The sequence below is a fragment of the Squalius cephalus genome, assembly GCF_949319135.1.
Source record: "Squalius cephalus genome assembly, chromosome: 23".
Classification (NCBI taxonomy): domain Eukaryota; kingdom Metazoa; phylum Chordata; class Actinopteri; order Cypriniformes; family Leuciscidae; genus Squalius; species Squalius cephalus.
In genome coordinates this window covers 22,369,889-22,385,233 of record NC_137144.1, presented here as the reverse complement: position 1 = coordinate 22,385,233, position 15,345 = coordinate 22,369,889, and the positions used below count along the sequence as shown (strand labels likewise).

The 15,345-nt window shown below is 37.7% G+C and overlaps 2 protein-coding genes across 2 annotated transcripts; both read right to left on the bottom strand.

Moving 5' to 3' along the window:
• Positions 1-4,092: 4,092 nt before the first annotated feature.
• On the bottom strand, positions 4,093-5,395 carry gdpgp1 (GDP-D-glucose phosphorylase 1). The gene has a single exon (XM_079859661.1). It carries the CDS (start codon positions 5,265-5,267, stop codon positions 4,221-4,223), a length of 1,047 nt encoding a protein of 348 aa, XP_079715787.1. The 5' UTR covers positions 5,268-5,395; the 3' UTR covers positions 4,093-4,220.
• Positions 5,396-6,291: 896 nt separating this feature from the next.
• unc45a (unc-45 myosin chaperone A) lies at positions 6,292-15,298 on the bottom strand. Its single transcript, XM_079860138.1, has 19 exons — positions 15,119-15,298; positions 14,581-14,782; positions 14,332-14,507; positions 14,153-14,242; positions 13,899-14,066; positions 13,636-13,804; positions 12,521-12,691; positions 12,220-12,391; positions 11,818-12,118; positions 11,632-11,726; positions 10,043-10,184; positions 9,807-9,947; positions 9,311-9,438; positions 8,972-9,038; positions 8,756-8,869; positions 8,565-8,680; positions 8,082-8,199; positions 7,832-7,987; positions 6,292-7,009 (listed from the first exon to the last, which is right to left on the bottom strand). Exons 2-19 carry the CDS (start codon positions 14,780-14,782, stop codon positions 6,728-6,730), a joined length of 2,808 nt encoding a protein of 935 aa, XP_079716264.1. The 5' UTR covers positions 15,119-15,298; the 3' UTR covers positions 6,292-6,727.
• Between the last annotated feature and the right edge of the window lie 47 nt (positions 15,299-15,345).

Below are 15,345 nucleotides of genomic sequence, written 5' to 3'. Positions count from 1 at the left end.
GTTGTAAGTTTCTTGCGTGTTCCCTTTGGATTTTGTTTATTAAAGACTGTTTTGAAGGCTCCATTGCTGTGCGCTTTATAACAGACACTCAGCGTGACAACAGCATCATGGGTAATGTAGTTTTTGACCACAAATTCTACTGTTAAACATGATTATTTTAAAATAAGCTAAAATAATGGGGGCTGAAGCCTTCAACAGAAGCAAATACCTTTGATTAACAATACAATAACAATAACACAGTAGCTGTCTTTAACACTTTATAAGTTGCACTCTATCCCACAAACTGGACTCGATATGCTTCAGGGAATTGCCGTAGCCACTATAACCTGCCTCTTGTTAGATCCAGACAGTTTATTTTGAACTTGTGCTGGAGGGTTTAAACGTTTCATGTGTAATGTAAATGTTATCCGTTGCGCTCTGCTAACGTTCTTCTCTCTGCAGGCGTCACTCAGTGCTGCTTATCCTGGATCATTGAGGGCTGAATAATATTTGTTACTGATTCATGGAGTATGTGGCTTTATGCATGAGCAAGCATTATTTATCTTTGCAAATTTAAAAACATTATTATTTGGTCATTACATTGTCAGGAGAGGGGCTCATATATACAGTATATTCGAATATGTGTGTGTTTTTCTTATAAGATTTGTTTCACTTATGTAATGCATTGTACCAATTAAAGAGATTAGCCTAACATGTAGAAATTATTAATCATAAATTACTGCCACCTCCGGTCCTTCAATCTATTTTGTATTGTTTCAGTATTGGCCAATCAAAGTTATTTTTTGGCAGATTTGACTGGAATTGTATAATATTGAACATTTAGATGATTTTACTGATTAGACACATTATATATAAGGATGTCGTCTGTTTAGGTGTTATGAGGGGCCATCAAACCCTTATTTGCACCTTGAATGTTTAGTCATCACTGTTTTATTGATTGATGCTGAATGTACTTGAAATCAAGTCAGGGTTTGACCTCTATTGGTTGATTCAAACCAATACAGGATCAGTTCAGTAAAGTACAAGGCTAATGTATCGCCTCTGGAGTGTTTGTGGTACCAGGTTAGATTGCAGATAAAAGGGTCTGAACAAGATGCACAGCAGGGCTTTTGTTGTGGTGTGAAACAGATGACACAGGTCTCCTCAGACCGGTTTAGTGTTAGTTACAGCAACCATCACCTGGAATTAATAGGTATTCTCGGCCACATTTACGTTGTCTGGGTTGGATCCTCTCAGGCGTGCGGTTTCGATTCGACATGTGAGAGGGATATTCACCTCACTGAGCTGTAAACAGGACAGTCGAACTGTGCTTTGAGGTGAAATTCCTGTTGAATATTACGAGCCACAAGGGAAGATTAATATCTTTTCACCATCAAACTAGCTTCTCTTTCAGGCTCCTTTTGTAATGAAGAAACATACACCTCATGCCTGAATGAGCGTTAACTGGGCGGTGCGTGAAGGCGTAGCACAACCTGCTTTGTTCATCACAATCCGTTCAAGAACTGATTCAGACGAAATAGTGTCCACTTACTTGCCGTTTTTATGAAATACTGCCATTATGTACAGTTCAGTTCAGTTTTTTTGGATGGAACATTCTGTAATGGAACCGTGAAATTATCAGAAATCATGTTTATAGCGTATAAGTCTTGAGCAGTGTTGGGTGTAATTATTTACTTAAAAAGTAAAAAGTAAAGTAAGGGATTGCTTTAAAATGTTCTGTAATTCAAATAGGCCTACTTCTGATGTAACTGCATCGCCTACTGTAGCCTATACAGAACAAATCTACAGGCCTATAAAACAATGGTGGATTTAACATCAAAATGTAATGTTTTTAACATAATCTTCTCCCTTTACACAGTTTGGCTAGTTCAAGAATAATTTATGCAACTGTATATTGTTTATTTGAAAGAATCAAAAGTGCAGTTTCGTGTCTTGTATTGTTCAACTGGTTGGAGGTTGATTTGGGATTTAGAAAGTAACAAGTAATCAAATCATTTTGAGTTAGTTCAGTAATCTAATTACAGTTTCGAAGGTGTAGGCCTAATTAATAACTTTGGTAGAGTAACTTCCCAACACTGGTCCTGAGATGACAAATAATATGGTCGATGTAATTTTATAATGAAATAAATGAAGTATTGAATAACTGAGTGTCAACTGTAAACATGGTTGCTGGACTTTTTAAAGTAAATTTAAGGCTTTTTAAGACCTTAAGATATCAAAATGAATACCGTACATTTGGGGTGCGCAATATTAACAAAAATATATCTTAATATTTTCAAGTTTCAAAGATAATAATTAGATGATATTTTACTGATTATGTTTTTGCACTGGTACCATGGCTGTTTTAGGCCTGTTGTTGACAGCAGACTCACAAAGATATTCATATTTTTCATATTCTAAGCAGTGGTCAGTTCACAGTGACAGAAATTAACATTTTTATTAAGGGGCAATATTTGCCACCTTTAATTGATTTCCAGGGGCATAGGGGCACCTGTATATGGACATTTTTTCTAAACTTATTTAGAGGTATGCATAACCTTTTATGACAAATTCTACCAACTTTCTTCTTTTTCTCTCCTCTCTCGCGTGCTGGAGACAGACGTAGGCTAATATGACGCAAATTATCACGTGAACAAGCAAATCCAAAAAATAATATGTTCGCTAATTAGATAGTTTTAATTGATAAAGCATTTAGATACGTCAACGTGTCATCTAAAATTTACGACCTTTCATAAGTAAAAATAAGACTTTTTATGGCCTTAAAATTTACAAATCTTATTTAAGACTTTTTAAGGATCCGCGGGAACCCTGATAAGATAAATGAAATATAATTAAATTAATGAGACATTAATGTAGCCTACTATCCAAATAAATGCTTATTTTATTTCCCAAATTAAAATATTTTAACCTCTTAGACCACTAGAGAGAGCTATAGAGAAGGATATCAAGTAGGCTACTGATCTGTATGGAAGCATACTAGGCTACTTTGCTGTAGTATAGCCTATGCCATGTACACTGTAAAAAGTGAATAGTTGGATCAACTTAAAAAAAATTACTTCAATTGGTAACACCTAAAGAAATTAAGTTTTCTCAACTTAAATTATCATGTTTTATCATGAAAAACGTGATAATTTAAGTTGAGAAAACTTAATTTCTTTAGGTGTTACCAATTGAAGTAATTTTTTTAAGTTGATCCAACTATTCACTTTTTACATGATTTATTTAAAAAAAAATGTCATGTATGAAATACCGATTATCAAATATATCTGCTAAAATAAATGCTGAACTTAGAACCGCATACTACTTTTACCACATCTTTCAATGGCAGGAATAGTAGTATGCTAGTATGCAACTCCAAATTCAGCAAAAGTATCCAGCAGAGCTTATTGCCTGGAATACTGCATCCCACAATGCAATGTTTTTCCTTTTACAGTTAATAAATTTACATCATTTTTGACTCAATATTTGATCTGACTTCATAAAATTGGATTAAAAAGCTAAATGTGAAGTAATGAGGTCACGTGATAGGGATTGCAGATGAAAATGAGCTTGTATGGCTAAATCCGTCACATTTACATGAGGGACACACGTGTTAATAATTATTAATGTGCATTCTCTTTTTAAAAAATAAACAAACGTAGCACACAACTGTTTGAACTGTTTATTGTATTGTTGTAGATGGCACTGTCACTTGTTTTTTTTAAACAATAGCAGACAGAACTGAATTAAATAATCATGTTATTTTTTAAACATAATATATATAGCCTAATTTAATACAAACGTGAATATATATGAAGAGTTCAGATGCAAAAGCCTCTAAGTGCCATCTGAAATTTTCTTCTAGAATGGTCATTTTTATCAAGCTTGTATATTTAAGTTCAGTAATTTCACTTAAATGACAATTAATAGGTAATTTTCATTGCCATTTAAGTGAAATTATTGAACTTAAATATACAAGCTTGATAAAAATGATAATTTTAGAAGAAAATTTCAGATGGCACTTAGAGGCTTTTGCATCTGAACTCTTCATATACATATTTTTTTTACACCACATGAAAAAAACACAATTAACACACATATAATTTTACTAATAGTTTAGTTTTATTATGTAGTATTATATATACAGTACTGTGCAAAAGTCCCCAAATTTATAATATATTCTCTGAAATTCACATTTAGATACAGGATCATTTGATGTGTGCTTAAAATACAAGTGCCATCTATAATAAACATTTCACGACATGCTTTTGCAATTCCCTGAGTTCTTCTTGTGGCAGCAGATATTTCCGGATGATGTCTTGCACTCCGTCCTCAGTGGCCGTGTCATAGTCTTCTCTGTTTTTGAAGGGAAGGTGACCGGCGAGCTCACACAGGGCCACATTGAAGGCAGACTCTTCTTTGGCCCCAAAACAAGACAACCGGGGCCATACAATAACCCTCACCCCGATTCTTGATGGAGACCGTTCATGCTCCCTCTGTGGAGGACAACCTCGGGTGATGAAGAGGTTGTGTGCGATGTTCCTGTCAACCAAAATATCAGTGAGATTGCATACCGCATTGACTGTCAAATCCAGGTTTGGACCCTGGGTGTAGAACAGAAAGCCTGCTGGGAAGTCCAGGAGCCCATACAAGTGTTTTTTAGGCAGGATCAGTTCTGCTGGAGAGCTCTCAATCCTCAGTCGGTGATTTAGGTAGTAGCCATGGAGATGGAGATGGTTAACTGAGGCAAACCCACCCAGGCTGTTGAAGCCAACCCTGAATCCTGGATCAGCGCTCAGCAGAACCGTTTCTATCCCCATCTGGACCGCCAGAGGGGTCAGTATCTGTGGGTGACACCGGTCCGGTTCAGGTACGAGCAGACAGTGACCGAATTCCAGCGGACTCACGTTTATTATCACTTTGCACTTCCGTTTTGAACCATTTTGATGGCATCCCTCTTCACGCTGTAATTCAAAGAGCAGCTCTTTGGGGTTGATTTTGTTGAAATTGAACTGCTTTGGGTCAAAGTTCTGCCGGACGCTCAGGATCTCCTGAGGTTTTCGTCTCTCGATGCCTCTCATGATGTTCAGCTGAGCGATGTATCCACAGGGACCAGGGAGGATCCGCGTCTCCAGATCGTCCAGCTGGTACCGAAACAACCCGGTGTTCATCCTCTCAGTCCACCCGGACCGCAGCGCGACGTCAAATCTGGACCGGTTCGGATTTCCGGAACAAACATCATTTATAAAGTCCTTGTTAGTGTAGGTGAAAATGGCACAATCATCCATAGTTACATTACACTTGTAAACAACTATTTCCCTATTCAACTAACGCCAACATGTGCAGTGCTGCATGAATGAAAGGACTACAAGTAGAGCACGTATTGAACGTCTCTGATTGGTCACGAAGAGTCATGACACAATTGAGAACTATGGAAAGAGAAAGGGCTCGTGCCGCTTGTTTCAACGCGATTTGTAGTTCATTTACACTACTGTTCAAAAGTTTGGGGTTCAGTATTTTGAATAACATGAATACTTTTACTGAGAAAAGAGGCATTGAATTGATCGAGTAAAGACAAGATTCATATTTCATATGAACAGAAAGTCCAAAAGAACATTTTTGACTTTCTGTTCACCAGCAAATCCTGTTTTCAACATTATTAATAAATAAATGTTTTTTTGAGCAGCAAATCAGCATATTAGAATGATTTCTGAAGGATCATGTGACACTGAAGTCTGAAAATTCACCTTTGCCATCAGGGGAATAAATTATATTGTAAAATAAATGAAAATAGAAAACAGTTGTTTTAAATTGTAATAATATTTCACAATATGATAATTTTTACTGTATTTTTGATCATATAAATGCAGCTTTGGTGAACATAGAGGACTTCTTTCAAAAATATTAAAAACATTTTACTGATCCCAAACTTTTGAACAGTAGTGTATGAAAATAATAATTTAGTTAAATATGCACATATTTGCATATTACATCAAAAGTAACCCCACTGAAAATGTCAAGTTTTTTTTTTTTTTTTTTATAATCAGAAAATCAGTTAAAATGTTTATTCAACAATATATATATATATATTATTATTATTATTTTTTTTTTTTTATGTAAATTAATGTTTTGTCCCTTTTAGGAAAAATATATTTTTAGAAACCCCTCTCAATTATCAGCAATATCACTTTAACTTTATCAACTTTAAAAATATTTCAAGAATATACAAGAAAACTGCCACTAGAAAATGGCCTTTGAAATATTCAAACCAATTCCAAAGAGGAAATGGCGATAAATTAAAATGAAATCTTTAGAAATTACAATTTTTATTGAGTTATATTTTGAATGTTTGGTAGTTGCAAAACAGTGTGGAAAAGTCAATATAGTTAAACCAAGAATAAAAACCACCACACCTCAAACAAAAGTAGTGTTTATATAAAATCAAAAAGCATAATTTCACAATTCACATTCAACAATTAAGACTTGAATACACATGGTGAGGCGGTCAAAGCATAAATAACACATGATTCATATTTTCAGTGTGTGCTCTTCACACATTTAAGTAGAATAATCGTATAATATCTTGGAATGTGCATGTAAAATAAATTGAGTGCATTTAATGGAATGGAAGTGAACAAGCTCAATATTTGGTCTATTTAGGCAGTATGAAATGTGTGCTATGTTTTTATCCATTATGGATAAAAGCCTCCAAACCTCCAGGTTGGGAAATGAACCCCATTAGATGGCATTACATGGCATTACCATTAACTCCTCCCTCATTGTTTCGGATGAGGCCGTACTCCAAAGCCAGATCCAAGCAGCGCTGGGCGGCTTTCCGAACAGAGTCCTGGTTGGGATTGTCTCCTTTAGCCAGGACAGACAGGATCTCCAGTGCCTCACTCTCAATCAGTTTCTCTGCCAGACTTTTGTCGGCCTGCATGATGTTCATTATGATGACCACTCCACGATGCCGCAGGTCCTGGTTTTCGCTGAGCAACAGAGCCTGGAAGATCTCCAGCCAGTGGCTCGTCTAGAGAAAAGAAGGAGAAAAAGAGGGCTGAGAATGAGATGAAGAATGCGAGAATTCTTAAAGTCCACCTGTTATGCTTTTTCAAATATGACCTTTTATGTAGTGTGTAATATAGCTGTTTGTAAATGTAAAAACTCTGTGAAGTTTCAAAGATCCAAGTGCACAATAAATGGAGTTATTGTCTCACAAAAGATTCTGAACTGCATGAAACGAGTCATCAGTAATTCCAGTTTTACTTCCTGCAAGAACCTACTTAGAGGTGTAACAAATGTAATGGCAGCCTATGCTCTTCATTGGCTGCCCAATGCCCAATGAATAACGTCTGCTTTGACCCTCAAACACTGTAGTCGTAGCTGAAGCTGGAAGAGTTTGGTTTGTGTTGACGATATGTCATGAAGACCCTGTTGTCTGTGCTGTGAAAGCAAATCCACTTTGATGAACTTCAAAACGATGAGGACTCAAATTGATATGGTAAAACCAACACCATCGTTCCTGTTCGTATCACTTTGTAACAAGCCCGGAAGAAGATGAAATTCAGATATGGTAATGGCCATTTCATTTCCAACATGTGCTGTAAGCAGTAGACCAATCACAACAGACTGAGCGGTCTGACCAATCAGAGCAGAGTAGACTCTGAGAGAGGAGGGATTTAGAAAGACCGAATCCTTTGTCAAACCGTTTCAGACACTGTGAGAATGTATATTATGAGAAAATGAAAATGTTTTTTGACCTTGAATGCATGTAAACCTATTGTAGAAGAACAAAATTAGGAACCTTTAAAATACCATAATAGAGGCGCACTTTAATCAAAGTGTTACTCACCGTATCAGGAATACGTGTACACAGCTCGGGCATTTCCCCTGTCAGCACAGCCAGTGTGCCTGACGCAGCCTTCCTCAGTCGCTCATCATCTTCACCACTGTAGAGCACCAGCAACTTGAGACGGTCACTGTCTGTAACCAGGTAACTCTTCTGCACCTGACGCATCAAACAAAACCATAAAAATCAGTCTTTTCCAGAAGGATTTAGCTCAAAATTAGGTCCAAAAACTGAATGCTGTCATGTGACGTACCTCAGCGCTTAAGGCCAGATTGCACATACACTCTGTGGCAGCAGCCCGGACCATCTCGTGCTCCTCAAACATGTAGCCCTCAACTTTAGGCACAGCTTTCTCCTTAATGATCTTCTGCCTGTGGGGTTGAAATGTGGTTTGACTGGGGGTTGTTCTGCTATTCAGAGGCTTAAAGTCAACACCGTGAAATCAAAATGGACAATTCTTGTTGTTTTTTTAATGGAATATTGCAGTGTTTATTATAAATAATTGATCTGTGCAGATTATATATTTTTAGTCAAACTAACTCTCTCTTGCATCTCTTCTCTTCTCTGATGATGTGTTTACAGGTGTGAGGGCGGGACAACCTCTCACTTCCATGAGATTGACCAATAGCAAACCACAACCATCCACTCAATACCTGATGGACAAAACCAAGTCTCGCCCTACATTTTTTTCTTGTTCGAGAAGCTATACGTCACAATTTAGTTGTTGGCAGCTGACCTGAGTCTCTCACTGAAGCCAGCCAGGTTGGTGAGGGCCATCAGAGCCTCAAAGTTCTGCAGCATTGTGCAGTCAAGCGCCAAAAGACTGACCAGGGGTCTCACCACCTCATAGACCTGCACAAACACATACATCATCATATAATTCCTGATTGAAATCAGTGAGAAAGGTTCAACAGTTTGCTGACGTACCCTCTCGCCCGGAAATGCGATCTCAGGGTTGGATGTGATGGTGATCTTGGCTAGAGCTTGTGCTGCTTTGATCTTTCCCCGATCTGTGCTCTCAGAAACCAACGGTAGTAAGGCCTGCATCAAGCAAACGAGAAAACTGTCATGTACTACCACTCAAAAGTTTGAGGTCTTGGGTGGAAGTGAAGCTTAACAGGCATGATGAGAGAATATACATACTTTTCCTCCTCCTTGTGCCACAACTAAACCTCTGTCCTCATGCCTCTCCACTAGAGCCAAAATCACCCTGTGAGGAAGAAAAAGGGAGTCGCTCATTTCATCTGATAAAAGGGCCATTTTCTTGGATGGAAATCAACCATTTTGCACACTAAAATCCATTTTCAAACAATCTCCTCTGATGGAGCAAATTGATCCAAGGCTTAATCTGAATTTGGGACAGTAGTTGTGCCAGCAGTGGGAAAGGGCCAAAGCTGAAGTGCAAATAAAGTACTTTTACAGTAGCAGCCTTTGAATTCAGCCAGAATTTTTCAAACTGATTGAGCTTCATAGTGAACAGACCTGGCGATGCACTCTCTGCAGGCCTCCGAGAGAGCGGGACTCTCGTGTTTCACCATACAAACCAACGCTGACACCACTCCAGCCTCCAAGAGCTTCTTCACCCTCTTCTCTACAAACGATTGGTCATCCTACACAAAAACACAAGTAAAAATGTGGTCATTTATTCTCCCTCATGACGTTTCAAACCTGTACGACTTACTTTCTTCCAAAACAACAGGAAAGAGATGAGAAAATAATGACTTCTGGTCTGTTTTGCAAATTAATAAGTTGCAATGACTACATTTATGGTGCTTTTGTGGAGCTTGATAGGCCCAGGTCAATGAATACTTTTGTTGTACGGAGGAGAGCAGCATGAACACTCTGCTAAACATCTTTTGTGCTTCCCAAAAAAAAAAAAAAAATTTTTTTTATATAGTGATATGGGTTTGAAATTGGATACAGATTACATAAATAATGATAGTACGTTCATTTTTGGTGGATGTATAATTGAGTGTACCTTTGGATGCTCCTCAGGTACATGCTGTTTAGCATATTTAGCAAGTTCCACCATCTGAGGGTCTGGTTTCTCAACATCATAGCTGTTGGTGCAGTTAACCAGTGTGGATCCGACGGCAAATAACACTGTTTTGTCCTCAGACTGCAAAGAAAATGAGAACATGAGGGAGTTGCTGTAGCTGTCAAGGATTAGTATAATGGGGGATGTGTATCTCCAAACAGCAGGAAGGGCTGTACCTTAGCCAGCTCAAACATGGCCTGAAGGGCTTTCTTATCCTCCACCAGGTCCTCTTTCACATCGGCGTCCAGCGTGAGGTAGGCCAGACCCTCGATGGCCCAGCGCCGGGAGGTTGGAGGAAGAGCTTCGTTGCAGAGCCACCTGGAGGAGAAAGACAGCTGAAGGCCACCTGCACATAACACCTTAGCAATTATAGATCAACCTTTTTAAAGAGGTCTAATTTACACATGCACTCCCATGCAAAAATTGCTTTTGCTGCAGCTGGAAAACTAAAGCATCTACATAGGTTTCATGCTAATGGTACATGCAGCTCAACATGAGCAGATTCTGATTAGTAAAAATATGACAGACTTCCTTCTTAAAATATAAAGGCAACAATATATGTTAATGTGTAAAAAAAATTGTAATGTTTCATGTCTATAAGACATTCTACTATTATAAAGACTTGATTTATGTAGATGTATAGATTCTAATATTACAGAATTTTATATTTTTTTATTGTATTTTATATTATCAATGCAATAATGTAATATAAAATAAAGATTTAAAATAATAAATCAAATAATTAAATAAAAATAATAAATTAAAAAGCAAAATGAATAGAATAAAATAATTTATTAAATAAATATTTAAACAATAAAAAGTAATACATTAATATTTACTGAATAACAATAATTCATTAATAAACACATATTATAAATATTAGAGCTGGGCAACGATTAATCGCGATTAATCGCATCCAATATAAAAGTTTGTGTTTACATAATATATGTATGTGTACTGTGTATAATTATTTTGTATATATAAATACACACATATGCATGTATACATTTTAAGATGTTTTTTATATATAAAATATTTATATCTATATAAAATATAAATTATATATATAAAGTATATACATGCAAATATTTCTTAAATATATACATGCATATGTGTGTATTTGTATATACAAAATAATTATACACAGTACACAAAGTTTTATTTTGGATGCGATTAATCGTTGCCCAGCACTAATAAATATATAAATTATTTCATTAAACATATTATTATTAGGGCTGTCAAACGATTAATCGCATCCAAAATAAAAGTTTGTTTTTACATAATATATGTGTGTGTATGGTGTATAATTATTTTCTATATATAAATACACACACATGCATGTATATATTTAAGAAATATTTGCATGTATATACTGTGTATATATATTTATATTATATATAATTTATATTATATATAAATATTTTATATATAAATAACACATTTTTCTTAAATATATATGCATGTGTGTGTATTTATATATAGAAAATAATTATACTCCATAGTATACACACACATATATTATGTAAACACAAACTTTTATTTTGGATGCGATTAATCGCGATTAATCATTTGACAGCCCTAATTATTATATAAAGTAAATATGTTACATTGACAGTGCCTAAAAACATTTAGCTAAATCTCCTTTTTTTCAGGCCCAGACATCAGTTTGAAAACCCATTCAAACTATATTTTTTACACACTGAGTGTGGTTGCCTAATATGCATAACTGATTGCTACGATGTTATTAGCAAAGCTCAAAACCTACTTCCTGCACTGCTTGGCGAGTTTAAGTGTTGAACCTTCTGCAAACTGCTTCATGCTGAAATCTGTGCCTCCAGCAGAGCCAAGTTTGCACAACCCCTAAAAAACACACATACACAGGGGCACCATACAGCATTCCTCAAACAAACGATAACTCCAAACGCAGATGTCTTTGAGTCTGAATACTCACCACCAGCGCCCGCACACGTATTCGGTCATTTTCGCTTTTCTTGTACAGGTCTTTCAGCAGAGCCACACCATTGGCTGTGATGAATGATGCTCTCTTGGCTTTGCCCGCAGCGTGAATGAGCGCCTCCACTGCCACCTGCTGGTGAGTGATGTTTTCAGACGCACAGAGAGCGATGACGGCCTCCATGATCCCGCTCAGCTCCAGGGTGCAATTTCCCACATCACTGGGGCCCTGCAGCAGAACAGAGACCGCCTGTATCGCTCGAAGTTTCCTCTCCATGTCTGAGCTGCCAAAGTGATGCCTGTAGAAAACGTCAATGGACAGTGAAAAGAAAATTGAAGTATTTTTCTAGTTTCTACCAAGCAATAACAAATACAGTATATAATATAACATGTCACTTACTGGACATATTCCTCACAGAGCTTGCTGAAGTTTTCCCTCTCTTTATCACTCTTCAGGTCATCATAAAGCTTATTAAGTAGAACGGAGCAGCTCATGGGAGTGTTGTCCGTGAGCGGCAGCCCACCCTCGACTTCAGGAACAGTTCCCGCTACTTCTAGAATCTTTTTTAACCCTGAAAGGAAAAGGAAAACCATGAAATAATCTGTTCAGGTGTCACAGATTGTTTAGCATCAGTGATGTCCACAGGGAAAAACCAGTCCACACGTGAGCAGATCTTGTGGTCAAACACTGTCAAACTTACCCTGGTCGATGACCCACAGTGTGAGCGAGTTGTCTGGGTTTTTCAAAGATTTTCGCGGCACCTGTTTGACCAGCAGGTTGATGGCGCTGTCACGACCGGCTCCAGACACGCTGGATGCAGGGAGCATTTCAATTAGATGACGCAACATGGAACGCAGCTCACGGGACGGTTCTGCAATACATACAAAGCATTTTCAAAACGGATGCGTTTTCAGTTATTTTTTTACACCAGAAATGTCTAATAGTATTAACATAATACCATATATTATTAGAGCAATTTCCTACAGTTGTTTTAGAGGACTGTTTTAAAGGTTTGCAGACTAGAGGAAATATAAAAAATGTGAAGAAAATGATCACATGGCTCTCTGGAATACTTAAATCTGATTGGTCAATCGCAGAATTCTGCAGTGAAATATTTATAATTTTTCAATTTTGCTGTCCCAGGAAATCGATTTCCTGCATAGCAGTGCTAGTTTTTCATATGATTATTTTTCATATCACAATTTCTTCTTGTATAATACAATAAAAAATATATATATTTTATCACAATTTCATCAATATTTATTTATGTGTCTATGTTCGCATTTCTTTATTTACTTATTTGAGTAGTCATGTACAGTAATAAGTGTGATAATGTACTGTAAGCCAGGCATTTTCATAAAACAAATACTAAGTCAGGGGTCTGATCTAGGGCTGGGCGATTTAAATCGCGATATTGTTATGCGCATCTCATCAGTAAAGCCGGTTCCTTGATTAGTAGTAAATCGCCATCACCTGCTTTCAGATGGAGCGGCATTTACTACACAGAGCCATAGTTAACTGACAAGCTGTGCCATATCGCATTAATATCGCGGACGTATCGCCATCGATTTACTACTAATCAAGGAACCGGCTTCACTGATGAGATGCGCATAACAATATCGCGATTTAAATCGCCCAGCCCTAGTCTGATCCATGTTATATTGTGATTATAAACACTCATTTTAGACTTTACACTGCCATAACCCAGTCTTAAAGAAGTAGAACAGATATTCTCTGCAGGAAATTATTTCTGGTCTTGTCATGGGCTTAAAGTGGGTCGCTGAACTGAGCTCTCAAAGTGAAGGTCGGTCTCACCTGGCAGTATGGCTTCGTCTTTCCCTCTGATCTCTTTCTTCATGCCCTCCGTAAGAGCCTCAAACATGACCTGGAGCAGATGGCATGCTGAAAGAGACACGGTGGAAGCAGCAGAACCCATGACGCCACACAACCTGTCCATGCCGACCTCATTCACAATGGCCACGGTCTACAACCACAACAATTTGCATAAACTGAGAATCTTCAGATACCAAACCTATGGGCTTAACTATCAAACTTGATCATAATGGGAAGTTATTCACCCTCGACTGGTGTCCGGTACACAGGCCAACCAGAGTTCTGAGAGCAGAAAGGATCAGTTCCTCCTGTTGGGACTCAAGAAGCTTCTGGAGGAGTTTGACTCCATCATTCCTGAAGATCTGCTCTGCGCCTGCGTCCTCCCGTGAAAGAAACACCAGATTCTGAGCAGCCTGGTTAAGAAAGCGAAGATAAGCAGAGAACATCACAAAGACTGCATGTTAAAAGTCATAATACGTTTAATGGTAGTCTTGCCCACCTTATGTCTGTCTGAAATCGGTGCTGAGCTGTCCAGAAGGAGTTTGAACATCTGTTGAACTCGTGAGTCTGTGGAGGAGAGCTGTGCTGCCTATGTATAAACACAATATGGCTTCATTTTCAGATCATAAATAGTAGCAGTGATATGTTTCTTTGCAAGCATCCCTCATAACCTCCCACCTTCTGTTGGATCTGTGCTCCTAACTGTCTAAGCAGATCCTGGAAAGCTTTATTCTTGGGTTCCAGCTGTGCACACGTCTGAGTGTCCATAAACGCCTGATCCAACCGTCCGAGCTTCTGCAGAGCCTGCGCTCGACGGAATCGGGCCTTGACGTCACCTGGATCTACGTCCAAAGCTTGAGGAACACAACTCGGTTAGAGTGATGAATGAGATTTCTGATGAAGGTAATAGTCTAAAATAATCTTTACCTTTGGTGGCATCTGCTTCTGCTTTGGTATAGTCCTCAATTTTAAGATAGCATGCTGCTCGGTTGCGGTACAGAACTGCACTCTCGGACTGACAGTCGCTGATCTTCAGCGCTTTGGTGTAGCAGCTGAGAGCTTCTTGCACATCACCGGCTTTAAAATGGCTGTTTCCTTCTTCCCTCAGCGCACAGGAGTCCTGGGTCATCTAAATATGAATAAAAACACATTACATTTGGAAACAGAATAGAATACAATAGAACAGATTTTTTTTGCCAGTTGACTGGGGCAAACAAAATCGTACATACTGAATAGGTAAAATTGTGCAATACAAATGAATTTAAAAATAAATGACAATAAGAGGCAATAAACAAACGCGTTGAATTATGTATAAAGTACTGAATTATGTTAAATGTTTTTGCAAATAATACACATTGCATTGAGTGTTACTATATACAGGCATCATAACATCTGTGTCTAGAGCTGTAACAGTAACTATAGTGAAGTTGCATGGTGACCACTGAACATACATATGCAATCTCACCTTTCTCTGCGTCTTTGTCTTCGCTTTTCAAGTAAAAAAAAAATTCGGGGTTTTTAATACAGTCTACACTGTTTGTTTCTTTTAAAAAACGCCGTAAAATATTCCTAGTGGTCCAAAGAGTTGCAGTTCTGTTCACTCTGTTCTCGACTGTTCTGCCTGTACACTTCCTGGTTTTGATGCGCGATGATGACGCTGCCGAATCTTACTGGTCGAACGTCTTGTTACTT

Bases quoted from the DNA above. Each gene is read 5' to 3' on its own strand.
- unc45a (XM_079860138.1), bottom strand. From the start codon at position 14,782: ATGACCCAGGACTCCTGTGCGCTGAGGGAAGAAGGAAACAGCCATTTT. The intron at 11,727-11,817 runs GTGAGTATTCAG...TGTGTTTTTTAG, and splicing joins TACGTGTGCGGGCGCTGGTG to GGGTTGTGCAAACTTGGCTC. The intron at 10,185-11,631 runs GTAGGTTTTGAG...TTTCTCCTCCAG, and splicing joins CTCGCCAAGCAGTGCAGGAA to GTGGCTCTGCAACGAAGCTC.
- gdpgp1 (XM_079859661.1), bottom strand. From the start codon at position 5,267: ATGGATGATTGTGCCATTTTCACCTACACTAACAAGGACTTTATAAAT.